This window comes from Schistocerca cancellata, chromosome 3 (genome assembly GCF_023864275.1).
Source record: "Schistocerca cancellata isolate TAMUIC-IGC-003103 chromosome 3, iqSchCanc2.1, whole genome shotgun sequence".
Classification (NCBI taxonomy): Eukaryota; Metazoa; Arthropoda; class Insecta; order Orthoptera; family Acrididae; genus Schistocerca; species Schistocerca cancellata.
Genome location: NC_064628.1, coordinates 624,692,207 through 624,707,573, shown reverse-complemented (window position 1 = coordinate 624,707,573; position 15,367 = coordinate 624,692,207). Strand labels below are relative to the sequence as shown.

Below are 15,367 nucleotides of genomic sequence, written 5' to 3'. Positions count from 1 at the left end.
CAGTTTGAAGAAAGCCAGAACATGTAATGGATCCTGAGTAGTAGCAAGTACACACAGTGCCATTTATTGTAAAATTTCGAAACCATTTCGCTGTTCGCCGCCATTCTTCTTGCAACTGAGAAAATCAGATGGCTCCATGTTTGAAAACTTTCAGTGGCGTTCTGCTTAATGCGTTCGTGATGTTTTCTTTTTTCGTTTGATCAGCCAGTCTAAAAATATATAAATATGTGAACATACAACGTTGCCTTCCCGCCAGCAGAAGAGTACATACGAGTAGAAATCTCATAGGAATTATACTCTCTCAGGAAAGTACGTTGCTTATTTTGAAATAGTAGCGTTAGCATATTTGGTGAAAGGAACGCAGTTTCTCGGTAGTTTTGAATTTTAATGAGGAAGAAATTGTGTTTCGTTTCCTCCACTCCTTCCGCTTCCTCTTCCACGAAACTAAAGAGCCAGACACGCACGTACGCACGCGCCACACACACACACACACACACACACACACACACACACACACACACACACACACACACACAAACACACAAACACGAGTGGTGCATCGCTGACGACATTATGTGCAATCAGTCGGTCGTTTTGACCCCACCACACACGAGCGATTTACAAAGCAATTTCAACCACTGTCGTGAAGTTTTGCCATGTACAAAAATACCAGAATTCAAAAATGGTTCTGAGCACTATGGGACATCTGAGGTCATCAGTCCTCTAGAACTTAGAACTACTTAAACCTAACTAACCTAAGGACATCACACACATCCATGCCCGAGGCAGGATTCGAACCTGTGACCGTAGCGGTCGCGCGGTTCCAGACTGTAGCGCCTAGAACTGCTCGGCCACCCTGGCCGGCAATACCAGAATTAAAAATTTATTAAACTTTTCTTGGAATGCTGATCTTGGAAACTGTTGTCCATGTTACAGAATACTTTACACTACATTTTTCACTAGCATCATGTATGATACTCATATCTTTCCAATCTGTGCCTCGAAAATACATTTCAAAGTGTTCAATATCTTTGTAACTTCTTTGTCTTGCAAGTTAACCACAAGTATACACACAATGATGTTGCAATCTTGATGTGTCTGTAAAGAGCGTCCCGGAAATGTTGCGACAAATTCGAGGGGCTGTAGAGGGGATAGGAGGACAGGAACCTGTTTCTGGAAACGTCATCCAACGACGCTACAGAACGTTTAAGTTATAGGAGCCGCCGCCTGCCACTAGCCGCCCCCTCGGCAGCAAATGTGACTTCACACTGAATAAAACGTTCTAGGTTTTCAAGCAGCGTCAATTGGAATAAAATCCTCGAGCTTCCGATGACCATCTCCGCCATCGTTGTCAGGAGTTCGCCGAGTGCCGGCGCTGCTACGGTTTCACGCTTATATAGGCATGATGACATCATCAGCAGTCATTAGATAGGCACAATGTGGCGCGCGCGCGCTTAAATCGACCCGGGCAGCTAGCGGAGATTTTGCCCGTGGCAGCACCGGTGACGTCAGGTGGCTCTAAGGGCAGGCTCCACGTTTGAAACTGCCGCTCTCGCGTCGCGCATCTGTCTTTGCTTTCTTTCGATGTCCAACGCCCGCCCCCATGCCCTGCTGAGTGTGTACCCCTGGTCTCTGTTGAAATGGTTGTTATTTAAACGAATCTCGGCCGCTTCCTTTATAACGGAGTCACAATATGTAGGTGCGTTAGCTCCCTTTCTTTTAAGGGAGCTTGACAAGTCGGCCATAGCGGAGCATCGCCTAGAAAACGGACATAAAATACAGTTCGGAAATACAAAAGTGTTGGCTCATGAATTGCGAAAAAGCAAGTTTCTTTTTCTTCTCCAGGTCGATGGTCTTATTGTGACTCTTGCTTGAGATCACTTTATTTATTTGGTGAACGCTGTAGCCTTGAAGACCTTGCATGTGTGGCTCAGCTCATGCGGCTGGTTATCGGCATGTGATATCATTCTTGCACGATGCAAGAACCATTGTTTGTAACACTGTGTGCTTCTCTGCCGCACCAAGATGGCTGATGACGTGCAAGTACAGATTGGTATGAGCAGGTTTTCCGTAAACTCTGTGGCCAATGCATCCGTTTCGTTGTACGGATGTGCCTCCAGAGATATCTCGTCTCTCGTACTCTTCTCAGCACCTCTCTATTGTTGGCTGTATCTCTCCAGCTTATCATCATCATTCTGTACCACCAAATCTCAAGGGCTTCTAGCCGTCTTGTCTCTTGTCTTCCTATTGTCCTAGTTTCACACCCGTATTGGGTCACACTCCAAACAAATGCTTTCATGTTACGTTTCCTTATTTCCGGAAATGAGGAGGATGGCAGACAGAAGAGAGGAATGGCCGAAGGCCTCTACACAAGCACCTATTTATCATCCGACCGACGGAGAGAAATCTGTGGGCAAAGAATTGGCTAACGCAAGGAAAGAAATTTTACCCACGATCTGCTATTTAAGAGCTGGGAGCCCATAATTTTCGTAATTATCTAAGAATGGATAAAACATGCATTTCGCCCCTCCCCCCCCCCCCCTATCATCGTCAAACCATTGTTATCGAAAAGAATACAGTCATGAAAGAGGCTGTAAGCTGCAAGGAGAGACTGTTAGCTACATTACGATTTCTAGTTAGTGGCAGAAGAGGACTTCACATGCAGAGCTTTTGTATCCCCACAATTATTAACTAAAATGATTACTGGAACCTGCAGCATTATTTACGGTTGACTGAGAAAATACGTCATGGTAAAGCAAAACAAATAAAACAAAAGATGTTCGCATAAACGATATTAATTTATTTACGTAGCATAAGTGATGACCTGCAAAATTAAGAAACTCATTTCAGATTCGAAGAAGAAAGACTACGCATGGTGTTGGCGCACATCATCTAGTAAATACGACAAAGATAAATAAGAAATGAACCATTAGCAACTGCTGGGACTGTAAAATAAAATAAAAAAAATCGACACTTTACTTTTCATAGCAGAGGGCTTCGATGGTGACTGGAATTCTTTCAACACTTAAACAAATGAAGCAAGTTTGTTTATTGAATTAACCACCATTAAATGTCGATATTTCAGGTTTTAGTTTTCATTTCCAGTAAGTATCGGAAATACGTCACACGAAAAATGAAAAAAATGAAAAAAACAGCATCTTTTGCATCTATATTGCTACACTCCTCGAACGACGGGTCCCACAAACATCAATATTTAGATTTCGCTAGAAACTCTGTTCTTACAGTTTCGTCCTCCTGGCACCCTGTTATGTATCCCTCTCCCAATGACAAAAGACGAACTTTTGTCGGCGGTTGGCAGGACAGCGCTAAAGACGGCACAGTTTGTTGGGTGAAGTGGTGTGAGTATCGGCTGTCGTATGGCCCTACCTGCCCCATACCCCGACAAAGGAAGTTTGTCGGTCGGTCGGTCAACGTGCCTACATACGTCTAGTTTGTCGGTCGTTTGGTGCATGTGTAGTGCCCAGTACGGCTGGAAATCATCACGGTTGAACACTAAAGTCGAAGAAGAAGAATAAATACGATTATTCGATTGGATGTTACTAACAAGGGAAACCCCCCCCCCCCCCCTCAGATTTAGTTATAAGTTGGCACAGTGGATAGGCCTTGAAAAACTGAACACAGATCAATCGAGAAAACAAGAAATTGTGTGGAACTATGAAAAAAATAACCAACATATATAAACTGAGTAGTACATGCGTAACATAGGCAACATCAAGGATAGTGTGAGCCCAGGAGCGCCGTGGTCCCGTGGAAGCTGCGGAACGAGAGGTCCTTGGTTGAAGTCTTCCCTCGAGTGAAAAGTTTACTTACTTTATTTTCGCATAGTTATGATTGGTCCGTTCGTTCATTGACGTCTCTGTTCACTGTAATAAGTTTAGTGTCTGTGTTTTGCGACCGCGCCGCAAAACCGTGCGATTAGTAGAGGAAAGGACGTGCCTCTCCAATGGGAACCGAAAACATTTGATCGCAAGGTCATAGGTCAACCGATTCCTCCACACGAAAATACGTCCGATATATTCTATACGACACTGGTGACGGCATGTGCGTCACATGACAGGAATATGTTGTCGACCCACCTAGCTTGTACACTTGGCGAATGGGTAAAAAGATTCTTCTACCTTGCCCGATTTAGGTTTTTTTTTGAATGTGATAATCACTCCCAAACAAGTGATGAAAACATAAGAGTTTGTCACATAAACTGCAACAAATGAATGCAACAGTTTCACAGTCGCACAGTTTTCCCTGTGATCTGTGAAAGCATATGTTATCGTTTTCAAGCTTTTCCGTGTGTAGACCGTCAAATCCTGCATATTCTTGAAAGTCTCTTCGGGTTTGCTGCCGGATCCTAAAATCAACTTGACTCGATATTTCGGCAATCCAACTGTTCGCCATCTTCAGGAAATGCTGCTTCTGCTGATGAGTCCCGCTGAGAACTGACGCAAGATTGCAATTCGACGTCCTATATACGCCACCGTTCAGTACACGGCGCATGCGCCGCCCATCACGGTTTCTGGCTTCCAAAACAGGGAGGTGGCGCCGCCCTTAGTGAAACACTGCTGGCAACGATATATCGCAATCAAGGCCGCATCGAAGAACGTTCAGTTTTGATGCGAGATAATACAGGATTCCACGTTCTGCTAAGAGGAAACCCATTTTCCCTGTTGATTAAATTATCAGCCAACCTAATTTCAATCGCCTCTTTATACACACTATTCCAAAAACCGGAAATGTTGGCAATTACAACAGTTTCCTCAAATTTCATTTTGTGTCCCTCATTTAGGCAGTGTTCTGCTACGGCCGATTTTTCCGGCTGTTGTAGCCTCGTGTGACGGCGATGTTCCACACACCTGTCATTCACTGTGCGAATAGAACGGCCAACGTAAGCTTTCCCACATTGACATGGGATTTTGTACACCCCGGGTTTCCTAAGTCCCAAATCATCCTTCACAGAGCCGAGCAGAGCCCTAATCGTAGAGGGTGGACGGAACACACTCTTGATGTTAAAACTCCTTAAAATTCGTCCAATCTTAAACGATAAGCCTCCAGCATAAGGAAGAAAGGCCACAGATCTATGTTCCTCTTCGAATACCTCCGGAGAAGGTCCAAATTCCATAGCCCGACGAATCTGTTTCTCGGTGTATCCATTTTCCTTAAAACAGTCATCAAATGCTCAAGTTCTTGGGTTAAGCTGTCTGCGTCGGAAATGGCATATGCTCTCCGTACCAAAGTCCTAAGGACGCCACTACGTTGGTGTGGTGGATGACAACTCTGAGGGTGCAGGTACAAATCTGTGTGTGTCGGCTTTCGGTGAACACTGTGTCCCAAAGTTCCATCTGGTTTTTTATAAACAATTACGTCTAAAAATGGAAGCATCCCATCATTTTCAACCTCCATAGTAAATTTGATACGGGGATGAAGACAGTTGAAGTGGTCCAAAAACCTGTGAAGAGCATCACGTAGTGGCGTCCTTAGGACTTTGGTACGGAGAGCATATGCCATTTCCGACGCAGACAGCTTAACCCAAGAACTTGAGCATTTGATGACTGTTTTTAAGGAAAATGGATACACCGAGAAACAGATTCGTCGGGCCATGGAATTTGGACTGTCTCCGGAGGTGTTCGAAGAGGAACATAGATCTGTGGCCTTTCTTCCTTATGCTGGAGGCTTATCGTTTAAGATTGGACGAATTTTAAGGAGTTTTAACATCAAGAGTGTGTTCCGTCCACCCTCTAAGATTAGGGCTCTGCTCGGCTCTGTGAAGGATGATTTGGGACTTAGGAAACCCGGGGTGTACAAAATCCCTTGTCAATGTGGGAAAGCTTACGTTGGCCGTTCTATTCGCACAGTGAATGACAGGTGTGTGGAACATCGCCGTCACACGAGGCTACAACAGCCGGAAAAATCGGCCGTAGCAGAACACTGCCTAAATGAGGGACAAAATGAAATTTGAGGAAACTGTTGTAATTGCCAACATTTCCGGTTTTTGGAATAGTGTGTATAAAGAGGCGATTGAAATTAGGTTGGCTGATAATTTAATCAATAGGGACAATGGGTTTCCTCTTAGCAGAACGTGGAATCCTGTATTATCTCGCATCAAAACTGAACGTTCTTCGATGCGGCCTTGATTGCGATATATCGTTGCCAGCAGTGTTTCACTAAGGGCGGCGCCACCTCCCTGTTTTGGAAGCCAGAAACCGTGATGGGCGGCGCATGCGCCGTGTACTGAACGGTGGCGTATATAGGACGTCGAATTGCAATCTTGCGTCAGTTCTCAGCGGGACTCATCAGCAGAAGCAGCGTTTCCTGAAGATGGCGAGCAGTTGGATCGCCGAAATATCGAGTCAAGTTGATTTTAGGATCCGGCAGCAAACCCGAAGAGACTTTCAAGACTTAATACGCCGGGAAAGCCTACGTAGTCAAATCCTGCATATGTCCAAGCAAATCTGAACATGTGGAATTTTGGAGAGCGAAGTTGATTATATAAAAAAATTAAACTTTTCATTTCTCGTTCCGCAGCTGCTCACGCTAACCACAGGACCACGGTGCTCCTGGGCTGACATTATCCTTGATGTTGCATATCTTGCGGACAACTCAGTTTGTATATTTTGCTTATTTTTTTCATAGTTCCACACAACTTCTTCCTGTTTTCTCGATTGATCTGTGTTCAATTTTTCAAGGCCTATCCACTGTGCCAACTAATAACTAAATCTGAGGGGTGTGCGATGGGGAGGTTCCCTTGTAAGTGAAACATCCAATGCATGCAGACGGTGGTTTCCTGGAGGAGGTATGAGACTGGCCGGTGCGCAGCGTGTCAGCTGACTGCTGTGGCGCGAGGTGCTGTTGCGTCAGGTCAGGGTTGCAGCAGATGGCGCCAGCGTCGCGCCGCGCAGCGCGGCCCGCCTATTGGCCGCGGCTGCAGGGGAGGGGGCGGGGCTGCGCTCGACGCCGGGCCGCGGCTGCAGTGTCGCCGCCGCCGCCACAGCGGCAACACAACTTCTCGGCGAACGCTCCGCTCAGCCGCCGCTGCGACCGCGCGCCCTAACGCATGCTGTGAGTACTCCGCCAACAGCTGCAGGCGCCACGCCGGCCGGCGACGCCGCCGCCGCTGCGGCTGCTGTCTGCTGCGTGTGTGCAAGCAAGTGTCCCCCCGCAGTGGAAGTGACTGGGGAAGAAAACTGCAGTGTCCGCTTTACACTATCGCTGTAGTTTTCGATCAGTAAATAAACAGTCGCTTAAAACATCCACTCCCCTCTTCTCGCAATGTCTTTCCGCAAAGAGTCTGCTCTGATGCTTAAAGGTTAATGTTAAACGAACTTACTGCTGCAACAACAATATTACCCAAACATTCCGATAGAGAAAATAGCTTTTACCCTGATTCATGTGTTGGAATCACAGAAGCTACTTGAAACCCTTTTTACACGAAATCCATATCAGTGCCACTTGGTGACGGATGCGCACACTCCAACTGTCAACAACATGAAGTGTATACCATGAACTGTATTATTGCACTTGGCTTTGTAGTGGCCTTTATGAGTGATACAGGGCGATGTTACAGAAAACAAGTATATTGGTGACAAAGGAAAACGCATCGCATTGTGAATGATTTAAAGATAGCTGTTCATATACTATCAAGCGTTTCAACGTTTCCTCGCGAAATATCGGGATAAAAACTCACTATAATCCGACCTAAGCGCCCTCACTTTCAGGTGCAATAATATTGTGGTCGATTAATACAGTTGATAATACAGGACTTTTATTTTCTGTCGGAGGAATGATAGTCAGTGAATTACGCTGTCAGTTCCCCTATGTTAGACCAGTCGATTTAAGAAACATTTTGTTAGGATGACGTAATTTTTTGTATTGTGGATACTCGACCATTCGTAGTTTATGGGTGTCTTGCCGCCAAACAATTCCGTTTTTGTGCGCAATATTTCGGCAGCCTGTAAATGCTGATTGTGTGGAGACTCTAGGCTTGTTAGGTTTGAAACACTGGTAACATTTCAACAGCACTGGCATATCAGGCGGAGATTAAATCTCACTAGCTTTTGTAAACTATGTATTGCGTTTCCATTTAAGATACCATTCTTTGCTTTAATTGTAGCATTCTCACAAACATTTATGCCACGTCAGTACTCATTAAGAGGGAATGTGTGTGTTTCGAGGTACGAGGTGCTGGATGACGATGTTTCCAAATTACAATGCGCGTTTCCGTGCAGTCGTGGGAGCACCACGAAGTGGCGTGATGGTCTAGTCTTTATTTAGCATTCTCAAGCGTTGGAATGCATCCAGCATGCTGTTCTTGAATTAGAAGGCTCTTAATTTTGTAAACTTTTAAAAATAACAACAAAAGAACACTCAAAGAGCAGTCAAATCTCGGCGAGATTGTGTGACGTCATACGAGCGCTACAAAATCGACATATTAATAACTGTCATCTGATAAGCTGTTGCAAGGAGACTTAAGTGATAGCGAATATCGTCTGTGTTTGTAAACAAAAACTGAAGTGAGTGCGTGCGTGAGAGAGAGAGAGAGAGAGAGAGAGAGAGAGAGAGAGAGAGAGAGAGAGAGAAATACACTACCGATTTCCGTCCTCCATGTAAAGCAGGGTACTGAAATGACAGAACCTTAGTGCATCTGAAACTACCCGTAAGGCGATTATATGCTAATGCTCGGCGGAAGCAGCGTATGAAGCTAGTCAGCTTTTAAGCGCGCATTACACGGCCGAACGCCCCTGGGTATATACCTGGCAAGCAAATAGAAAAACGACCACGGATGCACGGTCTTTAAAGTATCGACACATCTTCCTTCCTGAACCCCCTTATATACGGCTTCAACTCACAACAAAACTTGCCTTCCAACCCAACCTAGACCTCGCACTACGCTACAGATCGTCTGTCACCACTACAGAGATTCAATAAAATCATACAGACGCAAAACAGATTTTGTCAGTATTCTCAGTTCTTTCTGTTTGAACACGTTAGACAATGACGTCACAGGTCAAAACATTACGTCACTGGTCAAAGCTGGCGTCCAGGACCTGTAGATTCAATTGGCCCGACTGTCTGTCCCATACGATACCCTGGAGTTCGCTCTTTTTTCGTATAACCCACGCTGTAAGGAAGACACAAAAAGCCAAGAAATCACTTCTGTTTGTTGACGAGTCGTTACCCATTGCGTTCTGCTCAAACAGAGCACGAGCGCAGATTGTAGGTAGTGGCTACACGTCAAATTTTTCGTCGCTTAAATACGAACTGAATTACAATCGTGAAATTTTCCTTGACACTCTGATAAACAAAATAAATCTAAGAAGTTATAGAAGTAAACGTTATTGAAAAATTTTTAGTAATGATTACGATCTATTTAGAAAGAGCACATTAGAGTGATGATCTTTCTGTATGCATAAGCACTGCTCCGGTTCATTTAAAGCAATAAAAAATTCTACACTGCAGCATAAATGTCCGCAAACTATTAACCGTAAATGTCACGCGTGAAATAATATCCATGCTTTTTAGCAATGATCGCCAGAATATAAAATATTTTATTGTCTTCAGTCACCGTGCACAAGACGGCGACTTTTTGTACGAGAGTGATATCGGCGACAAAAAGTACATAAGATGGCAGAGATTTAAATTACCCACATTGCGTCTCTGTTGTAGCATACACTGCTAGACCAAAGACATAGTTTACTTTCCCTTAAACCGATGTATTTTAAGTGTTATTTGTCACACTATACCGGCACGTCAGATGAAAAACACTTGACGGTACTGAAACGCTGCACACTCTTCGCGTAAAACTTCGGACAGGCCGTATCATTCCAAGTTGCGCCTAGATGTTGTGGTAAATTACAAATTGTCAATTCATTGTAGGAGATCCAAACCCATGTAGATGTAAATAAACTTAGTCCATCATGAAATCGGGCGGTAGTATTGGTGCGCCAGTTGCAACAACGGGGGTTTAATTGCTTTCCCTAAATAAAGATGAGTTGCAAAAGAACGTCTCCTTGGCTGCATTGGTGAATTCTTTTTTCGCAGCGGAATGTCACGTGCTGATTCATGGCTAATGGTTGTCAATCTAACCTGTCCATGTGCGTGTGATATCTGCCAAATTATGCTGAGAAGCGTTTATCTTCTGAGATGTTCCTGTACCATTATTATTCGCGTAACTTCCGTCTGTCTATAGCGAACCAGTTTCTCTTCCCCATTGTCTATCTCACGGCATCCCCTAACATCTTTCCTTTTTCCTTCTATTGTCATTGGTGTTCCATAATATGATATGAATATTAATGTAATATTAATTATCCCAAATATTTTTCGTACTTCAGTATACCAATAAATATCTCAATATCTTTCTATTTATATTACTATTATGCCATTCTGGTAATGTATTTACTTCCATTTGGCGGACACTTCATACTATAAGAAATATACGTACAATCATCTTAACAGAACTGATAGTTATCACAACTATTATTTTTATCACAACAATTATTTTTTTGTAATACATTTTCTATGCGCATTGCATCTTATTTATGAGAGGACCTGATCTAACCATGTATAACCTCGCCCCACCCCTTTCTCTCTCTCTCTCTCTCTCTCTCTCTCTCTCTCAAAAATTAGTACGGCGGAACTATCTATAATACTTGAAGTCTGGCTGAATTTGCCAGAGATTTCGAAGCAAAAAAAAAAAAAAAAAAAAAAAAAAAAAAAAAAAAAAAAAAAAGGGCAGCGTTCAGTTGCTGATTGGACTATTATTGTGATCGCGCATCCTGAACTGTAAAGATTCTGGCATATGTCACGAATTTACTCACAATTCTAACGAGATTCATTTCATTTTTTGACGACGTGGAGGCTAACGACGGTCGCCAAGCGTACAAGTTTGCTGTGTCCCATCGGACCCTCTGCTGAATAATAAGTTACCAATGCGTGTGCAAATGTGTCTTTCGCGCCTTCATCTGTAATATCTTCGATAACCCACTCTATTGAACTCCCTAACAGGTAACTGACAGCCTCATAATTTGGCCTGGATGTGGGACATCTACCAGTCGCAACGAATCATAAACGTTTTGCCCTTCAGTGTGTGATAGGTATTGTACAAATTTGAAATACTGGAAATGACAAAAGCGTCTGGGATAGCAGTGAGTGTGGCTGAGTTATTTCTTCTACTTGCCATAATTTCAGCTGTTGCAAATGATGAAGTCTTGTAATAGGCACCTTACTTTTCTCGTTTGCAAATCTAAATTATAATTAGAAAGACTACTATATTTTACTGTAAGTTTATAGCCCAGAATTCGGAAACAACTGAAAAAAATTCTAGAAACATTTCACAGTACAGATTTTTTTAAATGCTTAGAAGTTAATAAGTTGTGTGGTACGGCAATAGTTGGAACAGCGCCTTCCGGTCTAGTGGAATCAAGAGTACGCGATTCCTTCGGGAATGCGCCTCCTCCACCTTACCTTTACTGTCCACCTACGGTTGACTGTGCGATCACCAACAGGTGTTATAAAGTTTCTGGTGACCGATTGTGCAGTCAATAACAGGTGGCCGGGTGCAGGTAAATACGTAACTTAGCAACTCTTTTATTAATCAGTTTGATACACTGCAGCTAATGTGAAAACAATATCAGTTAATTTATAGTTATTGAAATTCGTAAGAAAAAAGTGAACACTCATAATTTCCTGTGTGTCCTTCTGGTAACAGAATAAATGCAGACAAATTAAAGAAATATGTTTTTGATGGTCTTTCTGAAATAGAAAATAACACTCGCGCCCCTCCACTCCCAATGCAACTGTAATACAAATAACTTCTCAGAACATAGTGCATTTTCTTTCAAAACATAGTTTGAATTAATATAATCATTTGTTGGCGCCTGAGCTTCTGTTCATTTAAGCCAACGTTGAGATTTTATATGCAGTTACTGTATAGTTACTGTCACACCATGATAGTCTACTATTTACTACTAGCAAACAAAATTTAAACATGTGCTGTAGAACCGGTCGTCCACTACAATTGCTATGCGGAAGAAAATGTATTAGTATAAAATACAATAAATTAGTAATTTACATCCTTCACCTTGAAAGAATTCCCAGGCTACAGAATCTTACATTGATCTCACTGTTTGTGACGGTTGCGGAACAGCTCGCGTCTCTCCGTACCATAGGATTACTTGCTCACTACAGAGTTATGCTCTTAATCCAAACTTTACCTAGTATGTGATTCAATAATCTCCAGACATTCGATCACCGTATGTTCGTTATAACGAACTTCCTATTAATATTACTATTAGTGTTCTATGTTCATCAACATTATTAAGTCTTACTTCTATTTAATTGAAATTCCGATCATTATGGTAAGTGGCTGTCAGTGCCTCCGCATTCTTTGCAGCTCTTTCCACGGAACTGGACACGGGAGTTTACACTGTTGCATTTCAAAAAGTTCTAGACTGGCAAACAAGTCCTAGCGAAAAGACTTCTGAACCCAGCTAATGAATCTTTTCTTGATGTCTAGCATGAGAGTCTCTATTTGCTGACTCCACTGATCGATATTAAAATCTGGATTATTTCCATTGCAGGTGGTATCTACGACATGAATTTTCATGTTTCCTTTTTTTATGTGCATTCGGTGTTGAAATCGGACAGATTTTTTTCTTGCGGTTTTAGGCACTATGATAAGATTAATACAAAAAAATGGTTCAAATGGCTCTGAGCACTATGGGACTCAACTGCTGTGGTCATAAGTCCCCTAGAACTTAGAACTACATAAACCTAACTAATCTAAGGACATCACACACATCCATGCCCGAGGCAGGATTCGAACCTGCGACCGTAGCGGTCGTGCGGTTCCAGACTGTAGCGCCTTTAACCGCTCGGCCACTCCGGCCGGCCGATTAATACAACACACTGGTTCACTTACCTTGCCATCTATTCACTGTTTTAAACAGTGTCTTCATCTGTCCACTTCCCACCACTTTACCTTTTCCCAGCTCAGACAATCCTAAAAGCCAGTATATCTGTTCTGAAGCGTCTGTCATGACCACGTTACCTTCGTATGCCCATTTCCTCATGGCCTTCTTTGACATTCAGTTATGCCCAATAATTCCAAAAGGTCGAGTTTTCTAATTATATCATCATTGAAGCATAAAATAGCATCATAAACACCAAATTAGAGGGTTGTAAACTGAACAAATACAGTTTTCGGTAACCGGCTCCAAATGACAGAATTCACACATTCATTTAAATTTTGGGTTTTCCCATGAAGACATTTCTTCAACAAGGTATCTTTACAAAGTTCTCTAAATATGGGTTTAATTTCATTCATTACTGATGCAGGTAAATAATGTGTGTGGTCATATCTGGCACTTCCCCTGTACTTGCACCAAGTGTCAGGATCATTTGAGCAAAGACCGTACACTGGATATTTGTGTAAAGCTTATGGAAAAAGATAGCCCACACAGCTTTTTTCATGTTTTCTAAATTCCCTGCACTTTTTATGACCAAGCCATAATAATTCTGTAATCTATATATTTCAACATTTGTCAGGCGACGTTTACCACCTATCTTCTTACCATCTTCCAATACTATTTTTGACTTTTCTTGCAATAATCTTCTCAACCTGGACTCCATTCTCTTCTGGACATGCCCAGTGCACTCTAATTTAGAAATTGTGACATTAGGACCACAGAGTTGTTCTGCACGCATCCGGTCATAAGCATTGCTGCCAGATTGCACAGAGCGTCAGGAAAACCATCATCTCTCATGAAAAAATAGTCGTATTTATATAAAGCAAAAACCTTTTCACACAGAAAAGACTAGGCATTTCAAATATGCCAAAATCTAAGAATCGAATTTTTGAAGTCCACTTGCCTTCCGTCTCCCATTAAGAAAACTCTAAATGCGGAGGTATATGAGCACATTTCACAGTATTGTGCACTGCATGCAGGAGAGGAACATTTCGGAGACTATGATTGCATCACCATCATAACGCACCCTGTCATAAGGCAGCACTTGTAAGGCAATGCTTTGCTGACAATAACATTCTTAAAATGAACTGACCTGCCCAGAGTTCCGACTAGAGCTAAATAGAGCACCTTTCAGAAGCTTGGCACCGACGGTTTTCGGAACACTGCTCAGTATTTACGGCAGAACTCTTCGCCCTGCGTCAGGCCACGCAGTACATTCGGCGTCACAGGCTTTTCAATTGCGTCGTCTGCTCCGATTGTCTCAGCGCCCTCCAAAGCCTCTGTGTGCTGTACACCGTCCATCTCTTAAAGCAACGGGTCCAGGAAATCTTTCACTTGCTCACTCTTGGTGGACCCACTGCAATGTTTATGTGGATTCCTGGTCACGTCGGTCCGATAGGAAACAAGGCCGCTGACGCTGCTGTTAAGGCTGCAGTCCTCGTACCTCGGCCCGCTAGTTCTTAATTGCCTCCGACGATCTCTGTGTTGCCATCTGTCAGCAGGTGGTGTCACTGTGGCATCACCACAGGTCCTCCGTCCATGAGAACAAGCGCAGCGTTATTAAGCCTCTCCCAGCGGCTTGGACGATCTCCTCTTGGCCTTCTCGCCGTGAGGAGATCATTTTAGTTAGGTTGCGTATCGGGAACCGTCGTTTTAACCATTGCCATTTGCTAAGCGATGATCATTGCGCTCATTGCGCTCAACCTTTGACGGTCTGCCATTTCCTGGCGGAATGTCCTCTTTTTAACCACTTACGTTCTCGTTTCTGTTTGTCTTCTGAGTTATCGGCCGTTTTAGCGAACGACGCACAGGCTGTCGACCGCGTATTAGTTTTTAACTGTCGTAGCAATAAGGCAAAGGACATTCAAGATGGTATCTGTTCTTCCGGACATGTCCAAAAGAACAGATACCATCTTTTATATACAGGGTGAGTCACCTAACGTTACCGCTGGATATATTTCGTAAATCACATCAAATACTGACGAACCGATTCCACAGACCGAACATGAGGAGAGGGGCTAGTGTAATTGTTTAATACAAACCATAAAAAATGCACGGAAGTATGTTTTTTAACACAAACCTACGTTTTTTAAATGGAACCACGGTAGTTTGTGTTAGCACATCTGAACATATAAACAAATACGTAATCAGTGCCGTTTGTTGCATTGTAAAATGTTAATTACATCCGGAGATATTGTAACCTAAAGTTGACGCTTGAGTACCACTCCTCCGCTGTTTGATCGTGTGTATCGGAGAGCACTGCAACACACATCGCGTTTCTACAGGATGATCTGCCAACGTTGCTCGAAAATGTCCCACTGGAAACGCGTCGACGTATGTGGTATCAGCATAATGGTGCACCTGCACATTCCACAATTAACTCTAGGCTGACC

General features: G+C 43.2%; 1 protein-coding gene across 3 annotated transcripts in view; it reads left to right on the top strand.

The window, feature by feature from the left end:
• Positions 1-15,367, top strand: part of LOC126175539 (glycogen-binding subunit 76A) — a 469,828-nt gene that overhangs the window by 168,910 nt on the left and 285,551 nt on the right. The window contains exon 1 of one of the 3 annotated variants that reach the window (XM_049922372.1): positions 6,990-7,071. The exons of the other annotated variants lie outside the window; for them this stretch is intronic. Coding sequence (XP_049778329.1) covers positions 7,067-7,071 — 5 coding nt within the window. The 5' untranslated portion in view covers positions 6,990-7,066. Of the gene's footprint in view, positions 1-6,989; positions 7,072-15,367 lie in introns of those variants that run through there. 3 annotated transcript variants of the gene reach the window in all.